This window comes from Aethina tumida, chromosome 4, assembly GCF_024364675.1.
Source record: "Aethina tumida isolate Nest 87 chromosome 4, icAetTumi1.1, whole genome shotgun sequence".
NCBI lineage: Eukaryota > Metazoa > Arthropoda > Insecta > Coleoptera > Nitidulidae > Aethina > Aethina tumida.
Genome location: NC_065438.1, coordinates 3,649,804 through 3,665,467, shown reverse-complemented (window position 1 = coordinate 3,665,467; position 15,664 = coordinate 3,649,804). Strand labels below are relative to the sequence as shown.

Sequence of the window (15,664 nt, the reverse complement as noted above, 5' to 3'; positions counted from 1 at the left end):
CCACCACCACTACCAATCATTTTTTCAACTCAAAAAACTTGGTCTGGAATCCATGTTTATTTTCTGAAAGTTGTGGATTACAGACTAAAATTGTTCTTGTTGAAGTCTTCAACGTTTCATCACTTCATGACACTTTCGTGCACCCTAAGACCAAAATGAACAAAGGACATAACACTGATTACGACACACATTGATAAACGAGTGAGTCTAAGTAAAATTACTGCTATTGATTTGTTGTGTGTTGCAGGACTGGTTTTCGCGCCAACAGCTGGTCATTCTAGTACTCTTCTTCAACATCTCTTTGGCCATACTATTCTTCAAGCTGTTGACATAGTACAAACCAACCGCCCGGTCTGGGCGTTGTCGAGATCATGATAAAAACAACTAGACAATTTTGCTAAAGTTGTACTGTACGGTACCGTTCATAGGACATGTTTTTACAAAAAAAAATATATATATTTAATAAATCAACAACTCATGGTCCATGCTTTGACTCTACTCGGGAGTAAATAAATTTATTAATAAACATATAACAAGTGTCGACTATATTGTTCATGTATAATCGCCTGATCTTGTTGGTAAAAACGCTGTGTTTTTGGGAACATTTTTGCTGTTGGAGTTTTTTCAGATTTTATCCGTGTTGTTTGTTCTGTCTTGTTGCCGTGTCCTCCGTCTTGAATGGTGCTGTGTCAGATCCCTCGGGTGATACTTTTTTAGTACGGTTTATGTCTACAAAACAAATATTATACGAATAAAAGTAAAATAAGTCATATATATATTAATCTAGGGCTTCAATGTCTCATGAATTTGTACAAAGATTTTGACAAGGAAGATAGATCTTACGTATTTCCCTTTCAAATTATATTCCAGTCCATTATTTTCTGGTTGTCACAATAATAAAGCATTTTCAACCTGATGCTTTAATTATCTCTAGCAAAGCCTTTTAAATAAATAATTCCAGTATTACTTTAGCTCAAACAACTTGTTAAATTATATTCTTTTCTATGAATACATATCCTCTATTTATATCTTGTTACTACTAGTCCAAAAAAAAATGTACATAGCTAAATTAATATTCTATTGATATTAAATTTCGAATAATTTTTGTACAGAGTTAGGTTAGTCAACATATATTTATAAAATTATTGTTATTATACATGTAAATATCTAAATAATTGTTAATTTATACAAAATAGTTTATTTAAATGTGTACAAAAAAGTATCACTGTAAAACGTCAGCCCGCTTTTACTTTTTACTTCTGGCACCGAACAAGACTTGACAAACAAAACAAATTATTTATTGCATATAAATTATTAAATTGTTGTAAGTGTTAGAGAAAAAAAAACTGTATTTAGTTTTATGATTTCTGACTATATAGGTTTATTGAACTAGATCACATTCCTGCAATCCTTTTTTGAGAATTTCGGTTTCAGGAAGGTGAACTGAACGCTTTTTAATCAGCGTTCCGTTTCAGGAATTAACCGGATTAATTTACCTATGGTGCTAACAACCATACAATAAGATCACTGAAGATTATTATATAATTATCACATAAGTAAGTAAGTAAATTGTTGTAAAGTTAAAAGAGAATATTTATTATTATTATTATTAGGTGAAGTGGTGATTTGTATGTATGGTGGAGACTCGTGAATAAGCGGCAGAAATTTTATAAGAAAGCCTGTTATTTCCTGAAACGGGACCAGCCAGTACCTTTTTTGTACATCTCTTGCTGGCAGGAGACTTAAAAATCGGTTGTAGATACGGAGAATGAGAAGCTGTAGAATAATTTTTAATTTAAGACGTCACTGGAGAGGAATGTTCGGGTGACTTGCTGGCAAATTACGAACTAGATAAAATTTTAGTACTGAAAAAATGGACAATATTTTACTATGACATTTACAAATCATTAAATCAGCATTCACAATTTACAATTTTATAAAACTGATCTAATGTTAAAGCAGAAATTAGTGTAAACTTTTTAACTGGCGGAAGCCACTCCCACTTTCCACAAATCTCCGGTGTGACCTCAAAAAAGTTTAAATGTTTAGCTCTTTAAATATAAATTTGTAAAAGTTTTTCTAAACTATTTTGCGTGCCTTGTTCAACTCATACGTGATTTGTAACTAGTGTTTGTATTTTATACAAACATTTGTATGAAGCAAAATTTCTAGATTTTTATGGAATCGAATGTGTAAAAACATTGTATCTATCACTTTATATTTTCAATTTAATAAACAAAAAGGGCTGACTACATTCTTCCCTTAGTCATATTGACTTTTAATATTGAATTTTATTTCAGTTCCCTCAATCCCTCCCTTATTGTACTAGGTGGGTAAGTATAAAAGACATAAAAGCCTCCAAAGATGACCTATAAATGGGTTTGAAGGAGGATCAATAAATAAACCAATAAAAGTATTTATTTACATAAAATTGTAGTCTTATAAGTATACAATAGAACAGTATATAAAAGTAGAACAGTAAAAACTATGAAATATATAAAAATAAAAGGCATGAAGGCACGCAATTAAATAACATGAGTAATAAATTATTTAGGATAGAATTTTTTGCTGGGATCTTTGGCCATGTCGATCAAAGTCTGGGCTGGTTTGAAGGGAAGTCCGTACGAATTCTGGAAGGCCTCCATTTTGGTGACCAACTTGGCGGCACCGTAGTGGTCGACCCAGCGGAATGGACCACCGGAGAATGGAGGGAATCCAAGTCCGAACACGGCACCGATGTCTCCCTCCATGGGGTTGGCTAGGATTTTCTCCTCCAAACAGAGGACGGCTTCGTTTACGAATCTGGCAACCATCCTAAGAGTTTTATCTTCGTCTTCGAAAGAACCTTTGGGTTCGAGGGAGTATTTCTTCACAATGGCGAGTGCGTCGTGGTTGACGTCCCTGTTTTTGGAGCCCTTTTCGTAAATGTAAATGCCTTTGCCGGACTTGCGGCCGAGGAAGCCTGCCTGGACAATGTCCCTCATCACTCCCAAGTCGCCGCCTCCAAATCTCTCTCCAAATGCCTAAAACAATAAAAATCAAGACTCATATTTAATGGATAAATGAGTAAAAGTACCTTAGCTAGGTCTGGTCCAATGTGAGAAGCTACATCCAAACCAACTTCATCAGCTAAAGTAGCTGCACCAACTGGGAAACCGAACTTTTTGGTCAGTTTATCCAAGTCTTTGGGTTCGACTCCTTCTTGCAACAGACGGACTGATTCAGCCATCATGGCGGACAAAATACGAGTTGTGTAGAAACCAGGTCCATCACCAACAGTGATGACAACCTTTCCCTGCTTCAGACCTACATCGACGGCAGCTGCGGTGGTTTCCTTGCTGGTCTTGTCGGTGGTAATGATTTCGAGGAGTTGCATCTTGTCGACTGGAGAGAAGTAGTGCATACCTAAATAAAATTGCTGGAATTAAGCACCGTTAAGATGTTTCCTTCCCAACTATCTTACCGATGAATTTGTCGGGTCTAGTGGAAGCTTGTGCGATTTTGGAAATTGGAATGGCACTAGTATTGGTGGCAAAAATGCAGTCAGGTCTGGTAATCGCCTCTACTTCCTTCACAACTTTGTGTTTGATGTTGATGTCTTCGAATACTGCTTCAATGACAATGTCTGCGTTCTTGAAGTTCTTGTAGTCCAAAGTGGGGTCCAAATTTGACAAAAATCTTTCCTTTTCTAAGCTGTAACACAAAAATCAATAAAAAATTTTCAGTTAATATGAATTTTAGTTTACCCAATGATCCTTTTCCTTTTAACAGCGTTGTTAAGACCGGTGGTGATTTGGTTGACTCCTCTGGCAAGGCCGTTTTGGTTCGTGTCCTTAAGTAGTACATGGTAGCCTTTATCAATGGATACTTGAGCAATACCAGAACCCATCAAACCAGCACCAAGCACGGCGATAGTCTTGACTTCCTTTTGTGGCTTGCCAAAACGGTTTTTCTTGCACTCAGTTTGACCTCTGAACAAACTCATCAAACCTTTAGATTCGGGTGTAACGGCGAGCTCTCCAAAGCCTTGGGCTTCAGCTTCATAGCCAGCAGCGCTGCCTCTGTCTATACCAGTGCGGATCACGTCGAGGATTTTCAAAGGAGCTGGGTACAATCCACCGGACATTTTCATGACCTGGGCCTTAGCCTTGCCGAATATCTGATCCTTTACCCAGTTGTATTGAAGGGCGTAGGCCAAAATCTTGTCCTGTAAGCTCTTCTTGGATCTGTCTACTTTTAATTTACCAGCTGCCAAATCTTTGGCGGTGTTAACCGCAACAGTTTCGAGGTATTTTGATGTGACTGCGCTAGCTTCGTCTCTTCCTGGGCCCAGAGGGTCGACTACCAAGTCAACGATTCCAAATTTCTTCGCTTTGTCAGCCTTCAACGTTTTTCCGGTCAAAGCCATGTCCAATGCGTTGGGGATGGAGGTGAGTTTAGGCAATCTTTGAGTGCCACCACCACCTAGGGTAAATCAGGAATTAGACTTAATACTCAATAATTTTATTATTATTACCTGGCAAAAGTCCCAACATAACTTCGGGCAAGCCCAAACCCGTCTTCTTGTCTTTAACGGCGATTCTGTAGTGGCAGGCCAATGCGACTTCCAAACCACCACCCAGACATTGTCCCTGAATGGCTGCAATGATCGGTTTTTTACTGTTCTCGATCTCGGCCAAGATTTCTTGACCGCTCCTCGATACTTCGGTGACTTCTTCGCGGGTCTTCAGCTTCTCCAACATGCTGATGTCGGCGCCGGCAATGAAGTTTCCAGGTTTGCCGGAAATAAGTACGGCGGCGGAGATGGATGGATTAGCTTCGATTTCTCGCAACGTCGTGCGAAATTCCTCCATGACTTCATGATTCAGTGAGTTGACCTAATCAATTTTAATTATTTTTTTAATTTCAGATGACAAATTCTGGTTTTTTAAGGCAAGGACTTAATCTCTTTTTTGGGTCAATAAAACATTAATATACAAAATATATTTATTATATAAAATAAATAAAAAAATACAAAATAACGAAATCCTCCTTTGTATCTAAATTATATTTAGTTTATATATTATTGATCTAAAACATCTTAGATGGCATCAGTTTTCTTATATATGGGAACATCATGTAGCCTCTTCTTGGAGTGCAACGTCCACAATATTCTTGGCAGTAATTAATGATGTAATTCCTCTCTCCAGGATGTCTTTCCACATTTTACAAGAAAATTTACCTTTGGAAAGCTCTTGTGAATCCTTTACAGTCTTCTTTAGCATAGCTAGCGTTTCTCTGTGATTTTCCTTCACTTTTGTATTATCTTTCATTTGTTTAAACTTCCCTGATTGTATCCCAGGCGACTTTTTCCCTGGTGCTGAACGAATTTGCATTCCGGATTTATTTTTCATTGGTGAACGTAACAGGGGTATGGCTTTACCTTCCAGTGGCGTTATCAAAGAGTTTTCTTTCCAAGTGGGAATATTATCCGGCATTTTATCTAAATCACCAGCGCCCCCCAACTCCTTAACACGATCCGCATACCTCAAGGTGTTCAACGTGTTCTCGCAGGAACTTATATTCGGCGAAATCATAGCAATCATGCACGTCCTGGATTTGTCCCCAATGAAGGAATCTCTCAACACTTGCGTGAGCTTGCACGACCTGAAAGGCAAGTAGGGCTGCTTCCTACCCAGAGCCCTGATGCACTCTTTTAGAGCCAACAAAGATCTGTTTATATCCGAGCCCTCACGCCTGGTGGACATGGAGGAGGCAAAGGTGTCCGCCCCTCTTTCGTTGCCGGCTAAATCAATCAGAGAGAACTTCCCATGTGGGGCCAGTTTCTTGGGGGATTTTAAGTGGAATTGGAAGATGGCGTGGGACCTGGAGGAGTTTAAGTTAGCCGACGTTTGGCCCGAAGCTCTTTGAGCGTTGCCGGTGTGAATCAGTTTTAGAACTTCTTCCACCGAGTGGACGGTGAACTCTTTAAGTCCACGGACTCTCACTTGTTGTGAGCCATCTTCTAGTATTCTTAAGACTGCTTTGTTGTTCAGCAAGTCGAAGGCTTGTTGCAGGTAAATCTCGAAGAAGCTGCACGTTACTGACAAGTTTAAGTTTTTGTACTTGGATGAGTTAACCAGTTCGAATATGTCCGCCGCAGTTAGTGCGTATATTCCTTTTTCTGAGTTGAGTTCAGTAAAATTTCCGGTCATGGTGAAGGTTTTGCCCGATCCAGTCTGTCCGTAGGCAAAGCACGTCGCCATGCACCCTTCAAATATGCTCTTCACCAATGGCTTAGCCGTGTACTTGTACACCAAAACATTCGAGCACGACTCATTAAAGGTGTAATCAAACTGGAACGAGTGGTTCTCCAAGTACCTCGTCCTGTCTACTTTATCCTTAGGCTCGTGGACAATTAGCTGGTTTTTACTGGGGATGGTAATGATGTCTATTTCTTTATTTACAATGTCCATGTGATTCATCGGTCTCTTCCTAACTGCCACTGTTATTTGATGGTCTACAATTTCATCCTTAGCTGACAAAGGTCTGATGTGTAGTCTCGCCCGAAAATTGTGGATCATGTCGAGGACGTCCCAACGGGGATGCTTCATGCTCTTTCTCGACGTTTCCACTATTGATTCGGCGTGGAATTTTTGTCTCTCCACCCTGTTTTGTTGTATCTTGTTAATTTTCTTAAGGGTGCAATTTGAACGGTTTGACTTTTGGGTAATGATGGAGCTATTGTCGTCATTCATTTTCTGATTGGCGATTGATGTCACCACATCTTTAGTGGAACACTTTGGCGGCTCCGGAATTGTATAGTCGGGCATAGGGGTTGTCTTTTGTTTGGGAGAAACTTGTTTTTTGGCAATAAGTTTACTGGTTGAATGTAAGGGCACAGAAGGTAAAATATCTACGGTGGTGTGATGGATTGGCGGCGTAAAAGTCCTATGTGAGGATGATGATATGTTATAACGCTTTGGGGACTTATTCCTGGAAATGATTCCACTTATTATTGTACGAGGTACCGGACTAGTTGACTGGCGTTTAACAGGGGGCGAGGTAAAAATTAATCGTGGATTAAGACTGGTAACCTGATGAAATTCAATGTCTTTCGCTTTAGCCTCGTCATTTTCGGTCCATTCCACCCTAACCACGCCCCGTTTGTAATCAATCTCGTGGATTTTGGCGAAGTGGACGTTTCCATCCTTGCGTTTTATTCGAATCGATATGCCCTTGTGTAAAGGTATGTTCATGTTTTAGATCTTCTCTCTGGAAATTTTCCCCTGATGGATATTTGTCATCGCAACGTTCTCAGGAACGGCTGTGACGTTTCAAACACTAATCAATGTATAATTTCTTGGTATTTCTTTAAGCAAAATGGTTTTGCGGAGGTATCAAACTATTGACAATTCGTTTTAACCAATATACGTAACTAGGTTACGCCGACATACGATTACGTCTGGTATAAGTTTATTGTTCATAGGAATCGTGAGTGTCAGCGAAATACTGGTTATGATATGGCCATAAATTTCATTATGTTTGATGTCGGTGCTCCGGAAATTTTCTTATCTTGGACCAATGTGGTTTTCTTCACAGGTTAACCTGTCATATAATTATAATTTTTATGTGGAGAACACTATTAATTTCACGTTTTGGTCCCCAAAATCAATGAGGTTTGAACTGCAATTTTAACTTGGATTTTAATTATTTTATGAAACAAATGCCAAATATTTAATGTCAATTTAAGTCACCAACGCAACAACGCAGCACACTTTAATAAGTTTATATTAAATATCAAAGAATATTTTGTGCGTAAGTTCTCCAGAGGCACTTTTAAATGTGCCTCTTCGCGCCAATTCGTTTCATAATTAAATTTTGAATATTTCTATTTCGTTCTATTTGCGCATGCGCTTTAAGGTCTGGCTATTGTTTCAATGGTGGGGGAGCTGACGTGTGTCTCTAACCAATGAAATAAGTCCAAATACCGACACAAACGAAGCTCCCGAACGTTGCCGATTCTTCAATTTCAGTTGTGGAGGCACTGACCATTCAAATTGATGTTATTAATTATGAGTAAACAAGAATAATATATATTTTTATTTCTTTTGTTCGATATATAACCTCACGAATCGCCCCTGGTAATTGATGTCTATAAATTGTCAATACAGATTGTGACAATTCAGTGATAAGAGAATATTTTGAAAAACGAATTAGCCACAAAAATGTAAAATAATTAAAATTGATACTGTTTGTAAGTTCACTATTTTAAATATACAATTCAAAATACTTATACATAATTAATTCACCACAATTAAAATTATGAACCTTGAATTATTTTGCCTTTATCACACACATTTATAATAAAATTATCGAATTTAAAAAATGTTAATTAAAAAACATAATCCAAATTTCTTCAAGACTCAATTTATATTTATAATTTCCAATAATAATATGAAAACATCTATTTAGAATAACTCTGATAAGAAATGCACTGCCAAAAAAACAATTCACAGTTAAAAATAGTTTATTGAAAACAAATATGTACCTTGACTCCCGGCGAATCTAAAGTAATCACCCCAATGTTGTCCACCACCTTAAGTTTTGTGTGCTTCTTCTCCATTGTGGCCATATTCCGGATTTGCACTGTAAATGATCAAAATTCAAACTCCTTCTAATATCAGGTGCAAAGTACAAAACAGCAAATAAACACATTTAATTGGTAAATTATTCAAACAATTCACGGACAACATACCTGACTTACTGACGTTAACATTTCCCCTTGAAATTTTGGAGAGTGCCCCGAAAATTCTGAATGAGGACATTTTAATTAATTTTTCCAAACCCTGCCGCACTTTACACCCAAACGCTACCCACGACAACTAAACGGGAACTCAAAACGATACTAAATAAAACGGGCTGAACTTTGCCCAGTTGGATAACTTAACCAAAAAATCGCAAACCGTCAAAAAAATGACACATGACGGTTCCGAGTGCGTTCCGATAATTTGTCACATAGTTACAGGCATTCACACCTAAACAAGACAAAGTCAAAATATGTGCTTGCATGAAATACTATTTGTATATTGTGGAAGAAATGGTGCTCGATTAAAATCGTTAATTCATTGATATGAGAAACGTACATTTTCGGAACCAGTTTCCCGGTATTTTAACCTCAAAACCATCACTGTGAGTATCCAATTAGAGTAGCATAACTTTGGTAAATCGAGGATATCACAATGGAGCACGAAACCATCGTACCCGATTTATGTGAGGGAGACATCATAAAACGGCACAAGCAGGAAAAGAAGGACCTACAGGCGAAGATTCAGGGCATGAAGAAAAGTGTACCAAAGGGAGACAAGAAAAAGAAGAAAGAAATAGCCGACGAAATAGCCAAACTGGAGGACGATTTGGAAAAGCGGCACAGTGAAGAATTAAAAACTGTTCAGAGTAGTAATATTGAGACTATAACGTCGGAAGTTACGGTTAAAGAGCCAGAAGTAATTGAAGAGAATGATGAGGAGGACAGTAGGGAAACAATTAGTCAAAGAGTGTCCCGGGCACAAAAGCGGCGACTTAAAAAGGCAGCTGAGGAGAAGGAACGGCAAAAACGAATTTCGGAGCAGGCGGAAAAAAATAAGAGTGGCCCCCGTGAGTTAGAAATGCGTTCTATTAAGGAGAATTTAAGAACTATGAACCTTAACATTTTCAATATACCAGCAGATGGTAATTGTTTATATTGTGCAGTAAACCACCAATTAGAAATCAAGGGTAAACCAACATATTCAGTTAGTGAGCTGAGGAAGATCACTGCTGAATTTATGCTCAAAAACAGGGAGGACTTCCTGCCTTTTATGTGCAATGAGATGGATGAAGATGAAACTGTAACTGAGGAAGAGTTTGAGAAGTATTGTAAAGATGTAGCCAACACAAAACTGTGGGGAGGACAATTAGAACTAAAAGCTTTGTCTAACATTCTGTCATGTCCTATTAAAATTATTCAAGCTAATGGCCCTCCCACTATACAGGGTGAAGGATTTGAGGGTCCTGAACTTATTTTAACTTATCACAGATATTTATATAGGTTGGGAGAGCATTACAACTCAACACTGCATGGACCTAGGACAGATGATGATGATGATGATGTTTGCTAATATTCCTCACAATTACTTAAAAACTGTGTTCAACTATCAGGTAAAGTGGTAATTTGGCCAAACACACACCACACTCAAAAGGCTGATAACTTAGATTTCCAATATAAATCTTACAATTGAGGGATCATTACTTTTGGGTGCATTTTCTAACTAAAATTTTTGTTAATAAAATCTTGTATACTGAATGTGTCATGAGCAATAACGAATGTTCTGAGAACATTAAACCACTATTGAAAACCCTGTTTATATGTATTTGTTGCTGTTAATATATCTCAATTTATTAAAGAACTTTATACGTGATGTTACTTTACATTTATTGTGACAAAACGAATGTTTCAAGCTAATTTTAAGCCATTCCTGTATCTCCTTGAATTTATAATAAAATTTACACAAATTCACTTGGATTTTATTTTATGTATTTCATATTTTAACAATATTAATATGAAATGATTAAATTGAAAAACAAGTTATAATTTATTGTAATAATTTATTTATGGTGGTCTTCACCAAAATATAAAATTAAATAGCCCATACAAATACTAGTATTAACTGGCTTCCTTAGACTCTTTATCATCTTGTTCCTTCTGTCCCTTGTTTGGATCATCTGGCTTCATTGCAGGGAAGAGCAGCACTTCTTTAATGTTGTTGTTGTCAGTTAAGAACATTGTCAACCTATCAATTCCCAAACCCCAACCACCAGTGGGTGGCAAACCATATTCCAAAGCATTACAGAATGTCTCATCCACCAGTTGGGCTTCATCATCTCCAGCTGCTTTGGCTGCTGCTTGTTGATCAAACATTTGTCTTTGAACTGCAGGATCATTCAACTCTGTGTATGCATTACAAACTTCTTTCTTCATTACAAACAACTCAAAACGTTCTGTAAGACCTGTAGACAAAAAATAAATGGTTATACAATCAAAAATAAAGTAGGAAAGTATATTACCAGGAGTGGACCTGTGATATTTGGCCAAAGGACTCATAATCTGTGGATGTTCAGTTATGAAAGCTGGGTTGATGCACTTCTCTTCAATATAATCTCCAACCAATTTGTCTAACAGCCTGGCTGTAGTTCTGGGAGCTGGACATTCTACATTGTGCTTAGTACACAAGTCATCCAAGAATTTGTTGGCCTCAGGAGTGTGCAGTTCAGCTGCTGGTGGGAACTTGACATTCAGTTCCTTTTCCAATGTTGGGATCATAGGAATCCTCTTGAATGGTGGTGTAAAATCAATTTCTACTTCCTCTCCTTCAGGACCCTCTGGATGGTATTTAATTTTGTATGTGCCATGGATGCTTTTAACCATACCAGACAGGAGACTTTCAGTAATAATCATAACATCATTGTAATCAGCATAAGCCATATAGAATTCACAAGTTGTAAACTCAGGGTTGTGTGTGAGATCAATACCTTCATTCCTGAACTGCCTGCCAATTTCATACACTCTATCCAAGCCACCAACAACCAGCATTTTCAAGTATAATTCTGGGGCAATTCTCATGTATAGATCCATGTTCAAGTCATTGTGATGTGTGATAAATGGCTTGGCAGTGGCACCACCAGCAATCATGTTCATCATTGGGGTCTCCACTTCCAGAAAGCCCATTTCATCAAAGAACTTCCTCACATATGAAATGATCTTGGCTCTGATTTCAAACACTTTTCTCACTCTATTGTTCAGGATCAAATCCAGATGCCTTTGCCTGAATCTTGTTTCTTTGTCTTTGAGGCCAAAGTGCAAATGAGGCAACATGTGCAAACATGGAGACAACAGTTTGATCTTCTTTGGCATTATGGAGAGCTCTCCCTTTTTGGTTTTGGTTGGTACACCTTCAACACCAATAATGTCACCCCTTCTGATTTTGTCTGTGTCTTCAACAAACTTTTCTTCACTTTCATAATGCTTGGCAGTGGCCATTACCTGGAGTTTAGTGCCTTCACCTCTTAAATCATAGAATATCAGCTTGGCACCAGACTCACGAATGGCATGAACTCTGCCAGCAACACTCAGTTGATCATTTTCTTTCACCTCACCATCTTGCAAGTTTTGGTACTTTTCAATGAAGGCCTCCAGTGAAGTAGACACATGGAATTTGTGTGGGTATGGGAAATGTTCACCACCGAGAGCTTTAAGGTTTGCCACTGCAGTGCTTCTTAGTTTGAAATATTCATTTGGGCTGATATCATCCTCAGAAGGTTTCTTTTCTTTGGCCTTTTGCGCTACTGGGGGTTGTTGTGCAGCCTTTTCTGCTTTCTCCTTAGCCTTTTGCTCGGCTTTCTGCCTCCTCTTTAATTCACTAAAATAGGAAAGTTGCGTTATTAATTTTCTGTAATGTGAGCACATACCTTTTGGTGGCTTGAAAAAATCTAGAGTTGGTAGAGAAAAGTTGTTGTCTAATTATGCGAATCCCCTGCATCATTTTTTTGGGGTTATATCGCCAACTTTGAATTTTCTCAAAGGTACACGTTGTATGAGGTTGGACACTTACTTCTTGGACAATTTTTCACCGGTTGCATCAGCCATAATTGGGAATTTTCGGAATTTTACCGTTCCAGCCGGTAGTTACGAACACGTTCACGTGTAAAAAGGAGAATCTGCGCAAAAGCACCGATGTGGAAGGATCTGTCATCTTTTTTGGACCCAAGTCAAAACTTGAGATGGAAATATTGTTGAGTCAGGGCTACCAAACACACTAAACAAAAGTCTCAACGAAGAAAGATTACCAACCATGGAAATGTAAGTTTATGATTGATTTTTATAGGTTATCTAACCTAGGAAATGTTTTGTATTTAAAATGTCCACTGCGAGGATTTTATTGAAAAACGCCTTAGAAGCCAACTATTTACGGGTAACCCCCAACGTAAACAATTTAATATCAAGAAATTATGCGTTCAAAAGTGATTTGAAAATCAAATGGAATCGCCCTGAGAAAATCCCATGCTACAAACCCGAAAAGTCCGGAGATTTGGGTGTAGTAACGAAGATAGATCAAACTGGGTACAAATTGGAGTTCCGCAACTCAAAAGAATTGGAAACGGCGGACGAGTACGTTAAAAGATTGTTGACTTTGGAGTTTGCACCCAAAAGGGAGACCAACAAGTTGTACAGACATGAATTAATGCAGACTGTTAAAAGACATGAATTGGACATTGGTTCCATTGAAGTGAAGATTGCCAAATGGACTGGCATTATTAGGGCATGGCAAGAGACCATGGAAAGGTTTCCCAGGAATAAAAAACTTAAGGTTCAGTTGAAAGAACTAATTGATAAACGTAAGAAGCATTTGAAATACTTGAGGAGATGGGATTATAAGAAGTTTGAGTGGTTGCTTGAGAAACTCAATATTGTTTATAAAGCTCCACCCAATGAATACCACTGGATTACTAGGAAAGACTCACTTACAAAACTTACCAATATTTATTGTGAAAATATCAAAAATGATAAACTAAATGAATATAGGTACATTTTAGAACAGGAACAACCAGCATTTTTGGAAGAGAAAATCCGTACTCTCCAATTTATCAGGAATGAACAAAGGGATTGTGGTGTTGAAGTTACTGTATCACAAGAAGAGATTGATGCTGTTAAGCAGCAACTGTCTGATTTGGTAAATAGCAGGAAAAATGTAGAAGAATAATGAAAAATAGATTTTGTGTTAAATGTTATTGAAAATTTAATATCTGTTAAAATTTATTAACAATAAAACTAATTTATATATTGTGTTTAATATTTATAAAATTCAAACTATACCTTTAAAAATATAAAAATTACTTACTTCTAGACTTATTCAATCCAACTTGCTGTGAGTGGTTACATCAAAAGAATCAATAAAATTTTATAACAAATTTATTTATATTTCTATATTTCAAAAATAAATATTAATCAAAGTCCATTGCTGGTGTTGCTGTTTCTTCATCCCTACACTTGGCATGTTGTAATTCCCTTCTGATCTCTGGAGTAATAGTGTGGTGATTCTGTTTCTTCAACAATTCCAACAGTGATTCTTTCTGTTCACTAGAAATATCAGCTTTGTACCTTTGTACAAAGGTTAACAAAGCTTGGTGCCACAGGACTGGCAATTCCCTCTGGTCTCTTTCAAATCTCAAAAAGTGAAAGACACAAGCATCCACAACTCTGTAAGGCAAAGCATACTTTTTGTCAAAGAATATCCTTAAAAATATTGAATTTGCCCCTGTATAATCCATCTCAGCTATTTTCAAAAGAGCTGCAGAAGAATGCAAAATAGGAATTGAATTCCTGGCCACCACTGAACCTACTATTATGGCTTCCCTTAATGTGCAATTTCCACTTTCCAACAAAGGTAACAGAATACCTTTCATAAAACCACCAGGCTTGAACAGAGCCTTTCTCAAAGCCTGGTACAAGTGGAAATTTAATCTTTTGTACTCAGCCAAGTCATCTCTGATTCTGGGAAGCAGGACTAAATTGAAGAACCTCTGAGCCATCTTTTCTTTCAAATTTGAAGCAAAGATCCTTGTGGCCTGATACATAGCTGCTGCTGACCAGCTTGGAGGATCTGTTATGTACAATATTTGTTCCCAATTCCTGAGATTGGGCAAAATTTTGAAAGCCTTTGGTAATTTGCCACTCCTGTATTTCCTTAAAACATCCCTGACACCTTCATACATGGCTTTAACATTAGGATCCAAGTCTTGCATTTGTAAAGACCCAGCATCACTGAAATGTGTGTCCAGTTCTGTTTGTTTTTCTGTGATTTTCTCCATAATAATGTCAGCTAAAGTCCTCCTGGGTGCTGGGTTTTTGCTCATGAACATTTCCATTGCTTTCTCATCATCCTCATTGATTTCAATATTTTCGTAAAAAGTGTCGGGCTCCAAATTGTCTTCATCTTCTTTGTCAGAGTCGGAATCAAAGTCATCACCAAGTTTCACAGGCTTGTGTCTGCCAGCAGCTGCTTCAGCTGGTGTCGGCCCAAATTCCTCGCGCTGTTGTTCTCTGGCCGCCGACAAAATTTTTCTCGTCAAATTCGCATCGACGAACTAAAATTGAAACGTTGAAAATCAAAACAATCAAACGTAGAACGCAAAACTAACCTTCTCCTCTTCATCCTGGCGTAGGCGTATTTTGTTCCTGTTTTTGCCCTTTGCGAACTTGGCCTCCTCAATTTCTTGTTCCAGGGGCACTTTCGAGCCCACTTGGGATGGTTTCACTCGTTTGGCTTTGCCCATTTTTTGATGCCGAGTTGTTTTCAACTCGCACGTGTGGAGCAAGTGTCAAAAAGAAAACATAACCTGGTGTTAGGTTTTGTTTATTTGTGCCTATTAGGTTGGTAGCAATGAAATGTTTCGTAGGTGTTTTGTACAATTATAAAATTTATTATTATCTTTTAAATCATAGAAAAATCGTCTAAATTATATGTATCACTTCAATTAATATACCACAAATAAATTAATATATTTTTTAAAATTTAAGGCGTTACTTGGTAACTTATTTGAAAATTTAATGTTTGCAACATTGGGTGCCAAAAATTTTTCTATGGTT

At 37.6% G+C, this 15,664-nt stretch overlaps 7 protein-coding genes across 9 annotated transcripts in view; 3 read left to right on the top strand and 4 right to left on the bottom strand.

Annotated features, from left to right (window-relative positions):
• The window catches only part of LOC109603220 (junctophilin-1), a 53,721-nt gene extending 51,439 nt beyond the window's left edge, over positions 1-2,282 (top strand). For both annotated transcript variants that reach the window (XM_020019697.2, XM_020019698.2), the window contains one exon: positions 248-2,282. In XM_020019697.2, coding sequence (XP_019875256.2) covers positions 248-334 — 87 coding nt within the window. In that variant the 3' untranslated portion in view covers positions 335-2,282. The remainder of the gene's footprint in view (positions 1-247) is intronic.
• Positions 2,283-2,400: 118 nt separating this feature from the next.
• Positions 2,401-8,926, bottom strand: LOC109603223 (trifunctional enzyme subunit alpha, mitochondrial). Its single transcript, XM_020019700.2, has 7 exons — positions 8,738-8,926; positions 8,531-8,628; positions 4,517-4,877; positions 3,747-4,464; positions 3,464-3,693; positions 3,077-3,405; positions 2,401-3,023 (listed from the first exon to the last, which is right to left on the bottom strand). The coding sequence occupies exons 1-7, from the start codon at positions 8,805-8,807 to the stop codon at positions 2,547-2,549; spliced, it is 2,283 nt and encodes a 760-aa protein (XP_019875259.2). The 5' UTR covers positions 8,808-8,926; the 3' UTR covers positions 2,401-2,546.
• LOC109603225 (kinesin-like protein KIF2A) lies at positions 4,975-8,383 on the bottom strand. The gene has a single exon (XM_020019702.2). The coding sequence runs from the start codon at positions 7,236-7,238 to the stop codon at positions 5,115-5,117; it is 2,124 nt and encodes a 707-aa protein (XP_019875261.2). The 5' UTR covers positions 7,239-8,383; the 3' UTR covers positions 4,975-5,114.
• A 162-nt stretch (positions 8,927-9,088) lies between the features above and the next one.
• Positions 9,089-10,537, top strand: LOC109603227 (deubiquitinase OTUD6B). Its single transcript, XM_020019705.2, has one exon. The coding sequence runs from the start codon at positions 9,222-9,224 to the stop codon at positions 10,137-10,139; it is 918 nt and encodes a 305-aa protein (XP_019875264.1). The 5' UTR covers positions 9,089-9,221; the 3' UTR covers positions 10,140-10,537.
• A 69-nt stretch (positions 10,538-10,606) lies between these two features.
• LOC109605846 (lysine--tRNA ligase) lies at positions 10,607-12,772 on the bottom strand. 2 transcript variants are annotated; one of them, XM_020022443.2, is made up of 3 exons: positions 12,630-12,772; positions 11,086-12,437; positions 10,607-11,028 (listed from the first exon to the last, which is right to left on the bottom strand). In XM_020022443.2, exons 1-3 carry the CDS (start codon positions 12,662-12,664, stop codon positions 10,685-10,687), a joined length of 1,731 nt encoding a protein of 576 aa, XP_019878002.1. In that variant the 5' UTR covers positions 12,665-12,772; the 3' UTR covers positions 10,607-10,684. The 2 variants fall into 2 exon arrangements, with proteins under 2 accessions (XP_019878002.1, XP_019878000.1); XM_020022441.2 differs by lacking the exon at positions 12,630-12,772 and adding an exon at positions 12,487-12,623.
• An 82-nt stretch (positions 12,773-12,854) lies between these two features.
• On the top strand, positions 12,855-13,856 carry LOC109603217 (28S ribosomal protein S15, mitochondrial). The gene has a single exon (XM_049966933.1). The coding sequence runs from the start codon at positions 12,936-12,938 to the stop codon at positions 13,776-13,778; it is 843 nt and encodes a 280-aa protein (XP_049822890.1). The 5' UTR covers positions 12,855-12,935; the 3' UTR covers positions 13,779-13,856.
• Positions 13,857-13,969: 113 nt separating this feature from the next.
• LOC109605847 (bystin) lies at positions 13,970-15,413 on the bottom strand. The gene is made up of 2 exons (XM_020022444.2): positions 15,217-15,413; positions 13,970-15,162 (listed from the first exon to the last, which is right to left on the bottom strand). Exons 1-2 carry the CDS (start codon positions 15,349-15,351, stop codon positions 14,020-14,022), a joined length of 1,278 nt encoding a protein of 425 aa, XP_019878003.1. The 5' UTR covers positions 15,352-15,413; the 3' UTR covers positions 13,970-14,019.
• Positions 15,414-15,664: the final 251 nt, after the last annotated feature.

What these genes read in the sequence shown, in the direction of transcription:
- LOC109605846 (XM_020022441.2), bottom strand. Translation starts at nt 12,560, where the DNA reads ATGATGCAGGGGATTCGCATAATTAGACAACAACTTTTCTCTACCAAC. An exon ending in TTTTTTCAAGCCACCAAAAG is followed by an intron (nt 12,438 to 12,486) that starts GTATGTGCTCAC and finishes TTCCTATTTTAG; the next exon opens with TGAATTAAAGAGGAGGCAGA. An exon ending in ATATCACAGGTCCACTCCTG is followed by an intron (nt 11,029 to 11,085) that starts GTAATATACTTT and finishes TTTTGTCTACAG; the next exon opens with GTCTTACAGAACGTTTTGAG.
- LOC109603227 (XM_020019705.2), top strand. Translation starts at nt 9,222, where the DNA reads ATGGAGCACGAAACCATCGTACCCGATTTATGTGAGGGAGACATCATA.
- LOC109603223 (XM_020019700.2), bottom strand. Translation starts at nt 8,807, where the DNA reads ATGTCCTCATTCAGAATTTTCGGGGCACTCTCCAAAATTTCAAGGGGA. An exon ending in TATGTTGGGACTTTTGCCAG is followed by an intron (nt 4,465 to 4,516) that starts GTAATAATAATA and finishes GATTTACCCTAG; the next exon opens with GTGGTGGTGGCACTCAAAGA. An exon ending in TTGGACCAGACCTAGCTAAG is followed by an intron (nt 3,024 to 3,076) that starts GTACTTTTACTC and finishes TTATTGTTTTAG; the next exon opens with GCATTTGGAGAGAGATTTGG.
- LOC109603225 (XM_020019702.2), bottom strand. Translation starts at nt 7,238, where the DNA reads ATGAACATACCTTTACACAAGGGCATATCGATTCGAATAAAACGCAAG.
- LOC109603217 (XM_049966933.1), top strand. Translation starts at nt 12,936, where the DNA reads ATGTCCACTGCGAGGATTTTATTGAAAAACGCCTTAGAAGCCAACTAT.
- LOC109605847 (XM_020022444.2), bottom strand. Translation starts at nt 15,351, where the DNA reads ATGGGCAAAGCCAAACGAGTGAAACCATCCCAAGTGGGCTCGAAAGTG. An exon ending in GCCAGGATGAAGAGGAGAAG is followed by an intron (nt 15,163 to 15,216) that starts GTTAGTTTTGCG and finishes TTTCAATTTTAG; the next exon opens with TTCGTCGATGCGAATTTGAC.